The sequence below is a fragment of the Babylonia areolata genome, chromosome 2 (assembly GCF_041734735.1).
Source record: "Babylonia areolata isolate BAREFJ2019XMU chromosome 2, ASM4173473v1, whole genome shotgun sequence".
Lineage (NCBI taxonomy): Eukaryota > Metazoa > Mollusca > Gastropoda > Neogastropoda > Buccinidae > Babylonia > Babylonia areolata.
Window position 1 is genome coordinate 41,356,288 of NC_134877.1, and position 16,390 is coordinate 41,372,677.

The window sequence follows — 16,390 nt, forward strand, 5'->3', positions numbered from 1 at the left end:
TGGTTCTGCTTCTTTGTTGCAGTCTGCAAGACGTGCATCTTGCGATACCTGGAGACCAGCAATTACTGCCCCATTTGTGAGGTGCTTATCCACAAGAAAAGACCCTGGCAAAACATAAGGTAAGGAACAGTAAGGGTGGCCATATAGTGTGCTGTGTGTGTGCGTGTGCGTACGCGTGTGTGTGTCTGTGTGGGCGTGCGCGCCAGCGATGTGCGTATGTTGTTGTTGTTGTGTGTGTGTGTACATGCGTGTGGTATGTGCGTGTAGGTGATCTCTTTTTCTTGGTAAATACTTGTATCAACAACTTCAACGTCCTCATACTACCACCAAGACGTGGATGTCACCAATGTTGTAACTGAAGCTTATCTGGTGAAGTGTTTTCACTCCTTCCTGTCGGCTGACGTGTTCATTCAGCACAGCAGTGAGTCTCCGTGGCCAGGGTAGACAGACGGCCAGCCAGTGGCAGACAGGCGCTGACACTAATTAGCCGATACAATCTGAGACTTGAGAACACGATGTAAGTGTTGTGTAGGGGGTCAGCGGGTTGAGCCTCAATTTTTGGCCAGTCTGCTATACTTCCATGCCTCTTTCTCAGTTGGTTCGTGTTAAACCACATCAAATAAATCTCCTTTTTACCCCACTGGAAGTGAATAATAATATGAACATTCTTCGGTTTTACACATAAGTTTAAACATGCACGCCATATGTTTACACGCACACACACACACGCCATGGTTATGTTTGTTGGATGGGGGGCAGAATAAATTGAATCTAGAACTACTCTGGCTTGTAAGAGATCTTTAACCCACGAAGTAATATCCAGGCACATCACCTGGATAATAAAAGACAGAAAGAGGGTGGGAGTGATGTGGAAGGGGACATAAAGAAGTCAATGTATAAATATCGCAAGCCAAATGCAACATTATGTACAGAAACAATTCTGGTGGTCAGCCGTTAAATACGAGTTCAGATAGGAATCAAGACCCACTTTCTGATGCGTACATTAAGAGAGAGAGAGAGGGGAGGGGGGGGGGATACGGAGAGAGAGGAGAGCATAAGGTGTTCAAGGTAAATCTGACAAGCTCCTCAAGCAAAAATACAGGATGTTCGCAGATCCTTCAGAATGGAAAGGTATATAATACTATTCAACCTTTCCTCTCCATTGTTACCTCCCACGATGAAAGGCAAAGGGAAGCAGTGCTTTAGGAGAAGAACACGCACACGAACACGAACAGATTTGTGAATCTGGCCTGTCAGTCGTTAACTACAGCGCTTTTGAAGACGCATTAGTTACAGTGACAGAACGTGTAAACCGAGCTAATATAACAGAGACTTAAAGATTAAATCCTTGTTCCATCCGGGTTGTTAGCAGCTGCAGTCGGGAACTCATAAAATGACGTATATTCCGACGCGAGGCTAACAAGATGTTGATAGAACACAGGATTTCCTAAAGGAAGCCTTTTCTTTTTTTTTTTTCCTATGGGGGCAGTTGCGGAGCACTGGAGGTTGAAGATGGGTGACCCAGTGGCATGCTGTAGAATATGTCGACTCGTGCCCATCCAGACTTCACTGTTCTTCCTCCCTTACACACGACCATGCAGTATTTCAATTCAGTCAGTCACTATACAGACATAAAGCGTGAGCGCGCCCGCACCCACCTACGTTCGCTTACACACCACACATTCGCAAACACATAAACACCATAATGACACTATGCTTCGAACGGAAAGACATCAATAAAAACAACAAAAAACACAATCAAACAGAACAGCTTCATGCAGTAAAGCATTGGACATGTATGTTCAAATTCACAAACCCACACAAGTGTGCGCACACATGAGCGCAAACACACACCTTTGTACCATACAATGTTAAGGACACACACACACACACACACACACACACACACACACACACACAGTGATCAGTACGTACTTGCACACAGATATACATGTACATATATAAGCTGACTTCTGTGCTGAGTTGTCTGTCAGCCTGTCGCGTGCCCACTGCTTGCCATGTCTGCTGGCACTGAAAGGCTTAGACAGGCTGTTGAGCCCTCTTTACTTCCTCGGTAATCAATTCACCCTATCGATCTCTCCGGCTTCACCTCCATGTCTCACTCCCTTCCTTCCCCTCCATCTTTCCCATCCCCGACAACTCTCCTTCCCGGAACCCCCCCCACCCCCTCCACACACACACACTTTCTCTCCTTCCTGTCCCCCCCCCCTTCCCTCCCACCATCCCCACATCGGAGGCTTGCCATGCTTTAAGCCGGTGGTCCCCGCTGACCTGCCGGGATTGGAAGGATATCAGTTCATGATGATGGAGAGAGCAGTGTCAGTGCTAAAGGTGGGCTGGGGAAAGGAAGGGGTGGAGTGCCGCCTGATCAGTCCGTTTTGGGTGTTTTTGTTGCTGCTATTGTTGTTGGGTGGTTTTTGTTGTTTGTTCTTTTAAAGAACTTTAGAAGCCCGATGCCCAACAAAACGTCACAGAATAGTAGAATAAAACAAAAGGCAGTGGTTTTGTGTGTGTGTGTGTGCGCGCGCGTTTGTGTGTGTGTGCGCCAGCGTTTGTGTGTGTGTGTGTGTGTGTGTTTGCCACCAATCAGTCTATATCCATACTCGAAGTATCAGGGTTGGACCAGAGAGAGAGAGAGAGACCCCACGAGGCATTCGTAAGGACAGCAAATGTTATCTTTTATGCACAATTCGCTGGCTATTGCATGAAAAAAAAAAGAAGAAGAAAAGAGATGGTAATTGGGAAAAAAAACAAGCGCGGGATCACAAAATGAACATTTCCACCGCCATTAAAAAAAAAAGTAATGCGCGCGCGCGCGCGCGTGTGTGTGTGTTTGTGTGTGTGTGTGTGTGTGTGACGTCAGAGCGCGCGTGCGTACTTTTGTTTGGAATACATGTTTCTCAAGTTCTAGTTAAATAAATCAACAGCAGTTTCACGTGTTTGAGTGTGTGTGTGTGTGTGTGTGTGTGTGAAAAATCTAATGCCTTCTTCACCTCAGAGAGAGAGAGAGAGAGAGAGGTGTCTATGTTGCCACTTTCGTTAACCGTCATGTAAGTTCATTTATACCAAATTATATTGTTGCTTTATGATGACGTGTGTTCACACTTCTGTTTCCAGACTTGACCATACCCTTCAGAATGCTGTGTATAAACTCGTGCCTGCTCTCTTCAAACGTAAGTGAATGCGTGCATTGTATTGTATTGTAATGTATTGCATTGTATCACAACAGATAATCTCTGTGTGAAATCTGGGCTGCTCTCCCCAGGGGAGAGCGCGTCGCTACAGTGCAGCGCCACCCATTTTTGTTCCGTTTGTTCTGTCTGCAAGTGTATTGGTTTGTTCTGTCTGCAAGTGTATTGGTTTGTTCCGTTTGTTCTGTCTGCAAATGTATTGGTTTGTTCCGTTTGTTCTGTCTGCAAGTGTATTGGTTTGTTCCGTTTGTTCTGTCTGCAAGTGTATTGGTTTGTTCCGTTTGTTCTGTCTGCAAATGTATTGGTTTGTTCCGTTTGTTCTGTCTGCAAGTGTATTGGTTTCGCTGTCGAAGTGGATTTTTCGACTTTGTCGGCGACAACCCTTTTGTTGCCGTATTTTCTTTTACGTCCGCTAAGTGTATGCTGCACACGGAACCTCGGCTTATCTTCTCATCCGAACGACTAAACACATGTCGACTAAAGTATTTATTGATTCATATCCTGACTTGTTCTTTTTTGAAACACTCTTTTTCGATTTATATTTATCAAATTGTTTACACATAGATCTATACATTTTTCAATGCTTCACTCAGATGCCACTTTTGATTTTTTTTCTTTGGTTATTCGAATTTATTAATTTCACTATTCTAATCATAACTATGAGGTCTTTTTTTTTTTTTTTTTTTTTTTTTTTATCGTATTCACTCGTTCATGTTTTCAGAAATACTGTTGGGGGATATTAGCTCTAAAGAAAGTAGAAGTCACTGTAACAGCTTTTCGAAAATATTTTTTGTAGATGTGAAAATAATTCCCGTTTTTTTTTGTGTGTGTTTTTTTTTTCCTTGTTTTTTTCCCCCTTTTTTTTTCTTTTTACTTTTTTTCCCCCCTCCTTCACATCACATCGATTGACGTATACTCTGTGATTGATGCCAACATCTCTGCCAGATGTAATTATGATCGTCGTCAGTAGGAAACCAATAATTAAGTGGGAGTAACGTTGATGAACCAGACTGATATTCTGTATTCATTTTATTATTTCTGTATATTTGTGTGTGATTCCTTTGTTTTTTCCACCAGTCACAGACCCGTAAGCGCTGAATGCATCGTGACGTGTGTCCTCCTCCCCACACACCTTAAAAAAAGAAAAGAAGAAGAAGAAAAAAAACAAATTAAAAAAAAAAAAAAAAGTGTGCCTGCGCGCGCTGCCTACTTGATGACGTCAGCGGCATAAATGTCACGTGCTTTTCTAAATGGGTTCCGTCACTCAGCTGATTATGTGGTGCACACCGGTCTTATTTTTGGTTCTGCTGATCTCGGATCATGGCATTTGAGGATTCGACCGGATGAAAACGGAGGAAGAGGGGTGGGGGGTGAGGGGTTAAAGCATTAACCCTTTGCCATTCTTGGGCCCTGAACCCACCCCTCACCCCCACTTTCAGCCTGCCCCCACCCCCCGCCCCAAGGTTTTCGGCTGCGGGGTCTGACCTTGGCCTGCTGGTGGAACCTTTCCGATACACGATCCGGTCCAACTTCTATACAGAACTGCTGCGCGCACACACACACACGTGCACGCACGCACGCTCGCTTGCAACCCCTCCCCCCGCACCCCCCCCCCCTTCCCACACACATACACTCACGTGCGCGCGCGCGTTTGGAGTTGACTGTGTCGTTGATTTAGATTGTGCCAATTCGATTTTAAATCCTCAGATTTAAGAAGAAGATAAGGCATGAAACTCGTCAAACGAACACTGGAGGGATCACAAAGCATTCCAGTTGATCGAGGGCTAATTTCGTAACCATGGAAAGGCTTATCTTTTGTTGCCGACCACACATGGCCATATCAGAGCTGAAAAATTGTATAGATGAAACCAGTTGAAAAGAGGGGGAGGGGGGCGGGGGGGGGGGGGGGGGGGTGCGGGAGAGAACGACAAACTGGTTAAAAATAATAATAATATTTTTTATTTTTTTTTTAAAGTACGTGGTACAGGTCAGCTGAAAGAGCAAAGCGGGACGCTACTTTTTACTCTGAAAAATAGATAGGGAGAGAGAGATGGAGATGTGTATATGTGGTTGTTTTTTTGTTGTTGTTTGGTGTGTGTGTGTGTGTGTGTGTGTGTGTTATTTGACTGCAACCTCAGTAGCAACCTTTACTGAGGAAGTAGAGATCAGAAATTGAGGAAGAAAAGAGTCAGAGTTCTTCGATTTATACGTGGAATGACAACGTGTGCCCCGGAAAAAGTCCAGTGTGCCTTACGTTTTCGGTGAAACGGACCACCTGTACCAAAAGGAAAAAAAGACGCACTCTACATCCGTCTTGCGACGTTTCGAGCTTAAGTTCCTTTTCGGAGAAGGTGGGGGAAGTTTAGTTAGTTAATTTAGTTGGTCCAGAACTTACAGTTGTTAGCGAGGAAAGAGAGATACGGAGGTGATTAGGGGTGGGAAAAACACGATATTTCTCACGGAAAAAATAACATTCCAAATAAAGCCAGTTTTGATTTGATATGTGTGGATTTGTTTGCCTTGTTAAATTTAGTTTTCAAATCAGTGTCGCGAAAATACCACATTCTCCCCCCCCCCCTCCCCTGAGCGCAGTGGTTCGAACTGCGGGGCACAGTCGCCAGTATTTTCTCCCCTTCCACTAGACCTTGAGTGCTGGTCTGGACGCTAGTCATTCTGATGAGACGATACATCGAGGTCCCGTGTGCAGCATGCACTTAGTGCACGTAAAAGAACCCACGGCAACAAAAGGGTTGTCCCTGGCGAAATTTTGTAGAAAAATCCACTTCGATAGGAAAACAAAATAAATATAAAACTGCAGGCAGGAAAAAAAAAAAAATGGGTGGCGCTCTCGGTGTAGCGACGCGCTCTTCCTTGGGAGAGCAGCCCGAATTTCACACAATGAAATCTGTTGTGACAAAAAGGAGTAATACAATACAATACAATACTTCGTCGTATTGTGTTCCGTTTGTTTTAAATTGTTTTTTTTATTACCTTTTCCTTTTATTCTTTCCACTCTCTCTCTCTCTCTCTCTCTCTCTCTATATATATATATATATATATATATATATATACACACAGAGAGAGAGAGAGAGAGAGATGTTATTCTTTCCCCTTTATATTCCTTTTGTTTCATATCTGATGACTCGTATTTTTTCTAACACACACACGTTATAGTATTTGATACTGCATTTGTGATCTGCGCGATGACACCCACCTCATGAGATTCATTTTTTCTCTTCCAGGTGAGATGCAGAGAAGACGTGATTTCTATGAAAAGAACCCACCACCAGGTAAGTTATGCTGGCCTCTTGGAGCTCTTCGATGGGTTGTTGAACAGTTAATGTCCAGCAATGAATGTCATAATGGATATCTTTGTTTGCTGGTTGCTCGGCGTTTGGTGGGTTTTTGTTCTGCACACTCTGCAGAACGACAGTGATTATGGTTCTTTACTGCTAAACGTTCGTTGCTGTTTGGTTTGTTGTTTTTCTTATGTACGTTTTTTGTTTTTGTTTTATTTTTGTTTGTTTTTTGTTTTTTTGTTGTTTTTTTGTTTGTTTGTTTTTGTGTGTTTAAAAAAAATAATTTTATTTATTTATCTATAGTGTTGTAAACAAAACAAAAACTGTACCCTTTAAACTACACTCTGTTCTTACTTGACCAAGAAAATAATCAAGAAAATGTATCACATACACCTGCGATTTGAAACACGAGAAATACCGACGGCCCTCCCAGATCCCTCCCCGCCCTTCCTACCCCCACCCACGCCACCCACCCACACACTTCCATCCCCATAATGTTCGTGTCACACTTGTGTATCGAAACTCATGAAAGCGAAACAGACACGAAAACAGAAACAAGAAACCTGTCAAATTTTTCTTTCTTAATTTATTTCTCTTTTTTTTTCTCCGAAGTGTAGATTGCTCAAATCTGTCAGTATGCTGCATCAAATGTCAGCCGAGCACCTGCATATCGGAATACAATAAAAGAGAAAACTAAATACCCTACACGATGGAACTAATTGCGAAAGAAAACAGGGGGGCGGGGGGAATCATCGATACATTGAAATCAAGCGTCGTTTTTCTTTTCTTTTCGTTCAGCCCCCACCTTTTCAAAAAGCAAACACATGTACACAAACGCACACTTTATATATGATATTCCTCTGTGTGTGTGTGTGTGTGTGTGTGTGTGTGTGTGTTTAATCAGATCTGTGAATGTGCGTACGCGCGCGTGTGTCTCGCTTGGTTGTAAAAAAAAATGTTGAGTTGTATGAAGAACGTGGGAAAAAGATGTGTCTCACCAAGTAAGGTTTTACATATTTTTCCATGTGTTGGACACTTTATTAACTTTAATTTGTTTGCAGTCCAATAGTGGGACCCAGTTCCTATGATTTGATTATCTGTAACGCTTATTTATTTATCTATTTATTAGTTTTATTTTGTGTGCGTGTGTGTGTGTGAGACGAACTCGTCCAATACAAGCACGCAAATGAAGAAATCTCGAGTCGCTACACACGCAAGCACGCGGATGCACGTAACACACACACACGCACGCACGCACACACTCACTCACAGACAGACAGAAACGATCAGTCTCATGGGATTTTGCTTCGTTGAAATTAAACGGGAAGGAAGAGGATACGATCACAAACATGATTATAGATAGAGACACATGCACACCCACACCACAGGCACAACCTGCACACGCAGACATAGATTGACGCACGGTTTTTAAAGCCTGAGTCTGTTTCTGTCTGTCTTTCTCTCTCAAAATCTAATGCCCAAAGCATGTTTTGTGCATGTGTGTGTGTGCGCGCGTTCGTGCGTGTGTGCGTGCGCGCGCGCGTGTGTGTGTGTTTGTGTGTGTGGATGTTCGTGCGTGTGTGCGTGCGTGTCTGTGTGTGTGTGTTTGCGCGTGTGTATGTGTTTGTTTGCAGGTGGTAAAGAGACAGAACAGGTGCACGTGGCACCGGAAAGGATCATCTTTTCTGAGGATGAAAAGTTCAGCGTCTCGCTTGAGTTTTCACCAAAGTTTGTACACCTTCTTTAACCTTACCTGTTTAAAGATCGCACGCACGTGTGTGTGTGTGTGTGTGTGTGTGTGTGTGTGTGTGTTTGCGTGTATGCATTCATGCTTGCGCGTGCGTGATTTGAATAAAGCGTTCGTACGAACGTACTGATGACGACTGCATATGTAGGATACTCCAATGCAATTTTGTTGATAGATATTCTGTGTCTTGTACGTGTTATTTGTTTGTAAATTTCTGCACGTGCATGCGCGCATGCATCGTCGCGTTCGCTGTCGTGTCCTTTTGCTAATTCGTTACAGCTGTGTACTGTATCTGATTCTCGTTCAGACTATTGTGTGGATCATAATCAACCTGTTTGCATTTCTTTGGAGAAACATGGATATGTTCGCTTCTCTCTGTCTAACCCCGACCTCTCGCCCCCAACCATTTTCTTTCTGTCGTTCACTGTTCCCCGCCCCCTCTTCTTCCATTATCTCTATCAAGTCAGGGCATAAGCTTTTTATTTATCTGTCTATTAAGACGTCTTGCTATGGCGCATATTCTTCAAGCTCTGTGCGCTTTATACAGCACCTTCTTCTTCACCTTCTCCTCGCCTTTTGTCTCAGGATAAAGGCATTATGCAGATCTGATCCTATGTTTATTTAGTGCTGTGGGCATTATGTTTGTCCATCGCATTTCAGCTTTTGTATTTCTTGTTTTTATTGTTATATGTTTTTTTTAAGAATTATTTTTTTTCCAGAATGAAGATAGGTGTGTGTGTGTGTGTGCGCGCTCGCGCGCTTTATCCCTCCTTTTCTCCCCTTCGCTCCCTCTGTCTCCCACCCTTTTCTGTGCTTCAAAATGAAACAAAACGTTGCGCTGGATAATAAGAGACAGATTATCAGATAGGCAGATAGTGTTATTTTAATCATTTGTCTCAACGGACCTCTTTCTCTGTCAATAATTACACTTTTCTTCTTCTTTTTTTCTTTACAGCGGGAGAGCGGTTCAAGTGGAGAACGACAAATCTGTGGAGAATGCAGTGAATAAGGTTAGACTTTTTTCTTTTTTTTTTCTTTTTTTCTTTTTTCTTTTTTTTGCTGCTGGTTGTTTTAAGTAACGGCATCCCTCTTCTTGCCCATGGTTTGACACAAAATACTTTTACATTGGATGCCCCTTGGCCCTGAAGACGGCTAAATAGTCCTTGAACAACGAGACCACGGCAGCGAGTACCATCTGGCAATGCTACCGACCAGAGCAATGAACAAACTACTGACTACTGCAACAAAAACTGCTGATGACAGCTTTGAACAAATAGACCGTAAGCACTTTTGCCGATAGGTCGTTAAACTGAACACTGTGCTCCTTGCCTTCGATTTGTCGACGTGGGCTTATATGATTTAGAAACATAGGTACGTAAATGTTTGTGAAAACATGAGTTGTAAGGAGAGAAAAAAAGTGAGCCCGCTGTATCCTTGTGTGCTTGTCTTATCGGCAGGGTGTGTGTGTGTGTGCGTGCGGGGGGGGGGGGGGCGGTGGTGGTCGGCGGACGAGAGGGAGAGAGAGCTAAAACTCACACGAAAGTTCACTGTCGTGAAGATCCGTGTAGGAGATGGAAACGTTCATCCTATTTCCTTGCTCCGAGGAACTGGAACTATCTGCCAGTTGAACTTTAACTTCTCAGACTGTCGCAATTTAAACCTTGTCTGAAAACTCTTCCATCAACCCTTTGGCAACTGACCATCACCATGAATATGCGTGTGCGTGTTGTGTATGAGCGTGTGCACGGTGCACATCCTTTCTTGATTAAGCGCAACGAGTGATGGAGACAGCCTTCTTTCATGAACGAATAGTTTGCACTGTTGTTGTTGTTCGTGTTTACGCGTTACGCGTAAATCTCGGTCAATAGCACAGCAACAACAGCCATAGTCATCTCTGCGCCCCCATCCATCCATCCACCCACCCATCCATACCCACTTTCTACCCCTCTTGCTCGCTTACACGCACACGTACGCTCTCTCTCTCTCTCTCACACACACACACACACACACAATGCCATTTTGTCGTCCATAGCTCACCCTTTTCGCCAACTTTTCCCATATCTTTCAGAACTGAAAACTAAACGCGTTTGAAAGAGAACACAGTTCTATACACTGCAGACCATGGCCAAATTGTAGGTGTAGGTGTGTGTGTGTGTGTGTGTGTGTGTGCGTGTGCGTGCGTGCGTTCACGCGCGCACGTGCGTGCGTGGGAAGGGGCGCGTTGCAGGTCGGGCTTTCCGGCTGCAGGGGCTGTAAATAGGGTCGGAAGTGGAGGGCGGAACAGATAAGGGGCCTGCGGTTGTGGGGCGTTACCACAGATTAGCTTTTCACTGTATGTCTAGTGGTATGGGTCTGGGTTAGTCAAGACTGTGCACGCTGAACCGTTATGGGCATCGTTTTGTAAGTCAGTTCGCCAAGGCGCAGTGTTACGTAATTAGGTCAACCATTGTCTGTAGACAGTGAATAAGGTGAAGCACGTGTGTGTGTGTGTGTGTGTGTGTGTGTGTGTGTGTGTGTGTGCGCGCGCGCGCGCCAACGCCAACATGAGTGAATATGTGGTTTGTTTCGAGTGCGTGTGTGCTATAAATTATGTATGTGTAAATTGATTTACAAACGCTTCAATTCATCATGCTATTAAAAACGTTAATGATTGAAATCCCAAAGTTGTGTTTGTCCTTTTCTACGTCCAGATACTGTTGTGAATAGATCAGCCTCAACCCCCTTCGTGCATGTATGTGTGTGCACACAAGATAAAACATTCGCGATTGATAAAATGTAATGCACGTCGTGTGTGTGTGCACGGGTCACAGAAACAAGAAAATACTTTGTTCACTCCCTCGAAAACGAAGCATGGCTGTTGGGAATCAGCCGGTTAAAAAACGGTGACAGGTAGATAATTTATGAAGGCCCAGTGGAAGAAACGTTTGAACCTTGGTAGAAGTTGCACGCAGTCAACGAACGCAGGTGGTTAGTTGGTGGTGATAATCATGGCGGTCCCCTAATGGGAGCAATTAGAGCTGTGCTGGCTATAATGAAGACAGACACTGGCAGATGTTAGACATTATGAGGACAGCCTGTGGTTCAAACGGACGCAACGAAAGCGGTTTTGTCAGATGTGATGCCAAACCAACCCGCCCGAGTCCTTTGATAGTCTGCACAACCTAACCACAGTTCGACAAAGGCGGTGGTGACAGACAAGTCTATTGTTTCGAGACCTACAGTTTGCTTTGTAACCCACACAAGCAGCTTGTAAAATGTCAGTGCCCTGTGCTGGTTGTTGTCGATACACTGAGCGCAGTGTTATGTGCGTTTGCAAGGGTGATGACAGTCAAACTATTGCATCAACACCTACATTTTGCCTTGTTTGCAAGTTTGTATGTGTCCACAGTGTGTGGCGGTTGTTATTCTAACCGCTGTTTTGCTTCTTTGTTCAGATGTATGGGGTTTTGTTACATAATAATGATATTATCATCACGTCTATTGGTTACGTGTTAATAGACAGCCTATGAAGTATCTCAACATTGTGTGTGTGGCGGTAACGCAATTATCACCAGTGCGTTACTTGTGTGACGGCAGTTTACTTGCTGACAGCACGGGGAGGGCACCTGGCAGAACACGTCTAACTCACCTGTTCCCGTTTCGCCTACACTTTGACGGTGCCGCCAACCTCAGTAGCCTCTTTAAACTTCGACCTTTAGTCCTGCTGCGTCTTCCCGCAAACACCAACGCGCATAAACACACACACACACACACACACACACAGCAACTGAGTACAAAGGCGATATGGGAAAAAGCAAATCGGGATCAGCATTCGTGAAAGTCGAAACGGAGTGGGCGAATGAGGAACAGGCGAACAGGAATGACACAGGCATTGGTGATGACTGTTACAGCTGCACCACGACAAGCGGTTCCTGTTGTGTCCAGCCAACGTGTGCATCGGTCTACTGAAGAAGTTCGTCCGCTTCAAGTACACTCTGCCCGAGTGCTACCAGGTGAGTACCGCCACTGCCACGCTGTCACCCTGCTGGCCACTACTGACGACATGGACAAGCACTGGAGGAATGTTCATTGATGAAGGGCGCGCGCGCGCGCACACACACACACACACAGACGTATATATATATATATATGTAGTGACGGCTCAGCCACCGATATTTCTCTCGCCCCCCCCCCCCTCCTCTAGACCTTGAGTGGTGGTCTGGACGCTAGTTATTCTGATGAGACGATAAACCGAGGTCCCGTGTGCAGCATGCACTTAGCGCACGTAAAAGAACCCTCGGCAACAAAAGGGTTGTTCCTGGCAAAATTCCGTAGAAAAATCCACTTCGATAGGAAAAAAACAAATAAAATTGCACACAGGAAAAATACAACCAAAAAAAAATGGGCGGCGCTGTAGTATAGCGACGCGCTCTCCCTAAGGAGAGCAGCCCGAATTTCACACAGAGAAATCTGTTGTGATAAAAAGAAATACAAATACAAATATATGGATAGATACATACATACATACATACATACATACAAGCACTCACACCTGTACACACACACACTCCCCATCCCCTCCCCCCACACACAAAGCTTTGAGGGACCTTTGTTGTTAACAGGTTTGATGCACGATGTCTGTCATTGCGTTCCTGATTGTTTATACCCGGATGTACATATCAGGCCTTCTCTGTTCACCTTCCCCACCCCCATCTTCACACATGGCATATTCTTTGTCTCTCCCTCTTCTCCCCGTTCATCTTTCTCTGTCCCTCCCTCCCACCTACACTTAACATCGGTCATGGCTTCAAGATAGCTGCTGGACCCAATTTCAAACTTACGCAATGGAATCACTTGAGCATTCCGGGCATCGAAGAGTGGTTAGCGTTTCAAAATGTTCTCTTGATTGGTTTAGAAATGTGGGGGGCACATGCATCGCTACTGATGACAGACAGACAAATGTGAAACCTACACACCTCCTTCCTCATGAATTCAGAAGAAGGGGCCTGTTACAAAGAAGACAAATCAGCTCCACAGAGAGCGTGCACTAATTAACGTGTTTGCTGCCGGGTCCAACCTTTAATTGGGCGATCAATGTCCCCTCGCGCGCCAGCCACGAGCAGGCAGACGAGCTAAACTCGTCCCCACTCTCCCTCCCGACTTCAAGTGCGAGCTAAACGATAACGACAGCTGAAGTGACGGGGGGTTCTTGCCTGTCAGAAGGAGGCCCTGGACAAATCGGGCCGACGCTGGTGCGTCAGAAAAACGCCAGCTGATGTCAGGTCACCGCACAGCCAGCCAGCCACACAACCCTTGCTCCCTGCAGAGATTGTGAGGAACAGATAGGAGGGGTGGGGGTGGGGGGGTCATTCTCGGCTCCTGACAAAACAGAGGCGACAAGACACTGATCGATACTGTGGGGGGTGGGGGGGGAGAAGAGAGGAAGAGAGGAGCGGTGGTGTGGGGGGTGAAGGCCAGCGCCGCATGTCTAATCACTGGTCGCACAATGTGGCCTGGCACCGAGGAGGGGCTGCATGTTTGCCTTCAGATTGGATTAAAAGTGGTTCTGCTAACCAACCCCTTCACCCCACCCTCCGTCACGGGATAGTTTTTTTTTGGGGGGGGGGAGGCGAGGGGGGAAACGGAGGGGGGAGCCACTACTCAAGGAAGACAGCACCCGCGCCCTGACCCCAGTTTGTGAAGTCACTTGAAGGGGATGGGTGGGGGTGCGGTTAGAGGAACGGTACTGGCGACGGTTTAGTTAGTTTTGGAGAAACCGTTGATAAATAATGTTGCCAAAGATATCGAATCAACGGTTAGGTTTGTTTGTTGTTGTTTTTTAAACGGAAGGGGGTGGGGGGAGGAGTTGGGGTTGACCACGAGAGGGATTGGGAGTGGTTTACAAAAGATTATTAGTGTCAAACCAGCACAAGGCCAAGTTATCGATAAAAAGTATGTTCTTTACATTTCGGCTGCGGACTTTCCAAAAACTTGCTCTTGGAGAGAGGTGGGGGTGGCGGTGTGGATGTTGCGACGATAATGATGATGATATGGATACTTATACAGCGCCTATCATGGGTCAGAGACCAAACTCTAAGCGCTTTACAAACGCTGAGTCGTTTGCACATCAGGCTGCCTACCTGGGTAGAGGTGACTGAGCTGCCATTGAGTGCTACTCTTTCGTTTCCTGTGTAATTCAATCAGCTTTCAGTCACACACACACTCATACAGACATGCAACAAATTTACGTGTATGACTTCTTTTTTTTTCCATTTACCCCGCCATGTAGGCAGCCATACTCCGTTTTCGGGGGTGTGCTTGCTGGGTTTATTCTTGTTTCCATTAGCCGCCGACGCTGACATTGACTGCATGATGTTTGACGTGAGTATTTGATCATGTCCGGCTGCAGTGTATGCCCATTAGAACAGCAGAGGAGGCAACTGCTGCCCTGACTATACTGGCTGGAATTTTATTATTGTGGAGACTGTCTTGCCCAAGTTACATCACTACTCGGCTAAGAGGGCTATGGGACAGTCGGCGATGGGATGGTTCTCAAAGGCTGACAATATGTATAACCGTTTTAAGCTGCTGGTTTCTTTTCCTCTGATTACATCCACAGTTATGTCACAAAGTATGTCCTTTTCATTCTTTGTCCACATCTCTCTACCAGACTGAATCACTCAAGTGAATATGTTGTCCAAAGGAAGTGCTTATGTCATTGTCCTGAACAGAACACTGAACTTTTGTCACCACCATGTAGACATGACTATGCAGACCTGTCGGCACATGAAATTAGCCTGTTGAGAACGACAATCACATTAGGGGGATGACAAGTCTCATAGTAGATGATATAATGGATCACCACAGACCTTGCTCAGTTATGTAAGGGTGTATAGTGATCATAACATCACAACTACGTGGTGTGGTTGGAAGCTGGTGTAAAATTGTGCAGAAAGTAACATCATTTTTACCCTAACAATTTAGACCTCTGATCATAATGTGCGTTCATCAGTTGACAAAATGAAAACGAAATTGTATAAAAGTTATCAATATTGTTTGGGGGCTGAAGGTCATGATGATGATTAAATATTCCACCCCCCATGCCCCCGAAGAAAAAAACACACCTGCAGATCATGCACTTTCTTCTCCTTTACTCATCCTACTTTCTTTTTTTCTTAAATCATCAAGTCAGTTTGCAACACCGACCTTTCTGATCGTTTGTTTGAATGTATATTTGTCATTGTCACACAAGAAAACCTGTGATGAGTTGATGACTAAAGCAAACATTTTCATCTCCTCTCCCCCCCCACCCCCCACGCAATTTCAGATTGACCTGTTCTATTCCGACGAGCCGCTCGAGGATACCTACACCCTGATGGACGTGGCCTACATTTATTCCTGGAGACGGGTAGGTTGTGGGGCCGTGTTGAACCAAAGACCCATGTACCCGGGGTCATTGGTTCAACTGTCACCGTGAATCAGTGTCCGCCTTGGATGCGAAATAAAAATATATATATTGGACAGATACCCCTGACCAAAGATTTACAAGCTACACACGACTTTTCATTTGATTATATTCATAAAAACCACAAATTTCTTGTGAGAAAAAAAAATATTGATAGCTCCATATTTTGTTACTCGTTCGTTTATTTATTTATAGTCTGTTCATCTAAGATGATGATATTAGACTACTTTTATTACTCATTCATTCCATAAGAAACCATATGTGTGTGTGAGTGTGTGTATGTTTCAGTTTCAGTGTGTGATCTACTGTATTTGATAAACGGCCATGCTGTTGCAGAGATTTTGATATGCTCCAGCCAGCCATCCCTTCAAAGCATGTGGGGGGAAGGATGGGGGAGGTGGAAAGAGGAAACGTTTCAGAAGCAAAAAGGGGAAAAATCATTTAGGCACAATACCAGTCCATTTTTGTGGATATTTTGTTGCCTTTTCAAGAAATCACTTTGTCCTGAATCTGATTAGCATTATGTGTACGTGAGATGGAGAGAGGAAAAACGTGTTGTTGTTTTTGTATCGTTGTTTGGTTGATGTTTTATCCTTCTTTTGCGAATTCACTCCATTTGCTGGTTTTATTCCGTTATTTATTTTTTCCTAATAATGCTGTTCTCCCCTGCATTACAGATCGCTGGAAC

General features: G+C 44.7%; 1 protein-coding gene across 1 annotated transcript in view; it reads left to right on the top strand.

The window, feature by feature from the left end:
• The window catches only part of LOC143301450 (uncharacterized), a 121,197-nt gene that overhangs the window by 92,906 nt on the left and 11,901 nt on the right, over positions 1–16,390 (top strand). The window contains exons 3-9 of the mRNA XM_076615754.1: positions 23–119; positions 3,139–3,194; positions 6,455–6,502; positions 8,146–8,239; positions 9,214–9,268; positions 12,149–12,250; positions 15,565–15,645. Of these exons, the coding sequence (XP_076471869.1) occupies positions 23–119; positions 3,139–3,194; positions 6,455–6,502; positions 8,146–8,239; positions 9,214–9,268; positions 12,149–12,250; positions 15,565–15,645 (533 nt within the window). The remainder of the gene's footprint in view (positions 1–22; positions 120–3,138; positions 3,195–6,454; positions 6,503–8,145; positions 8,240–9,213; positions 9,269–12,148; positions 12,251–15,564; positions 15,646–16,390) is intronic.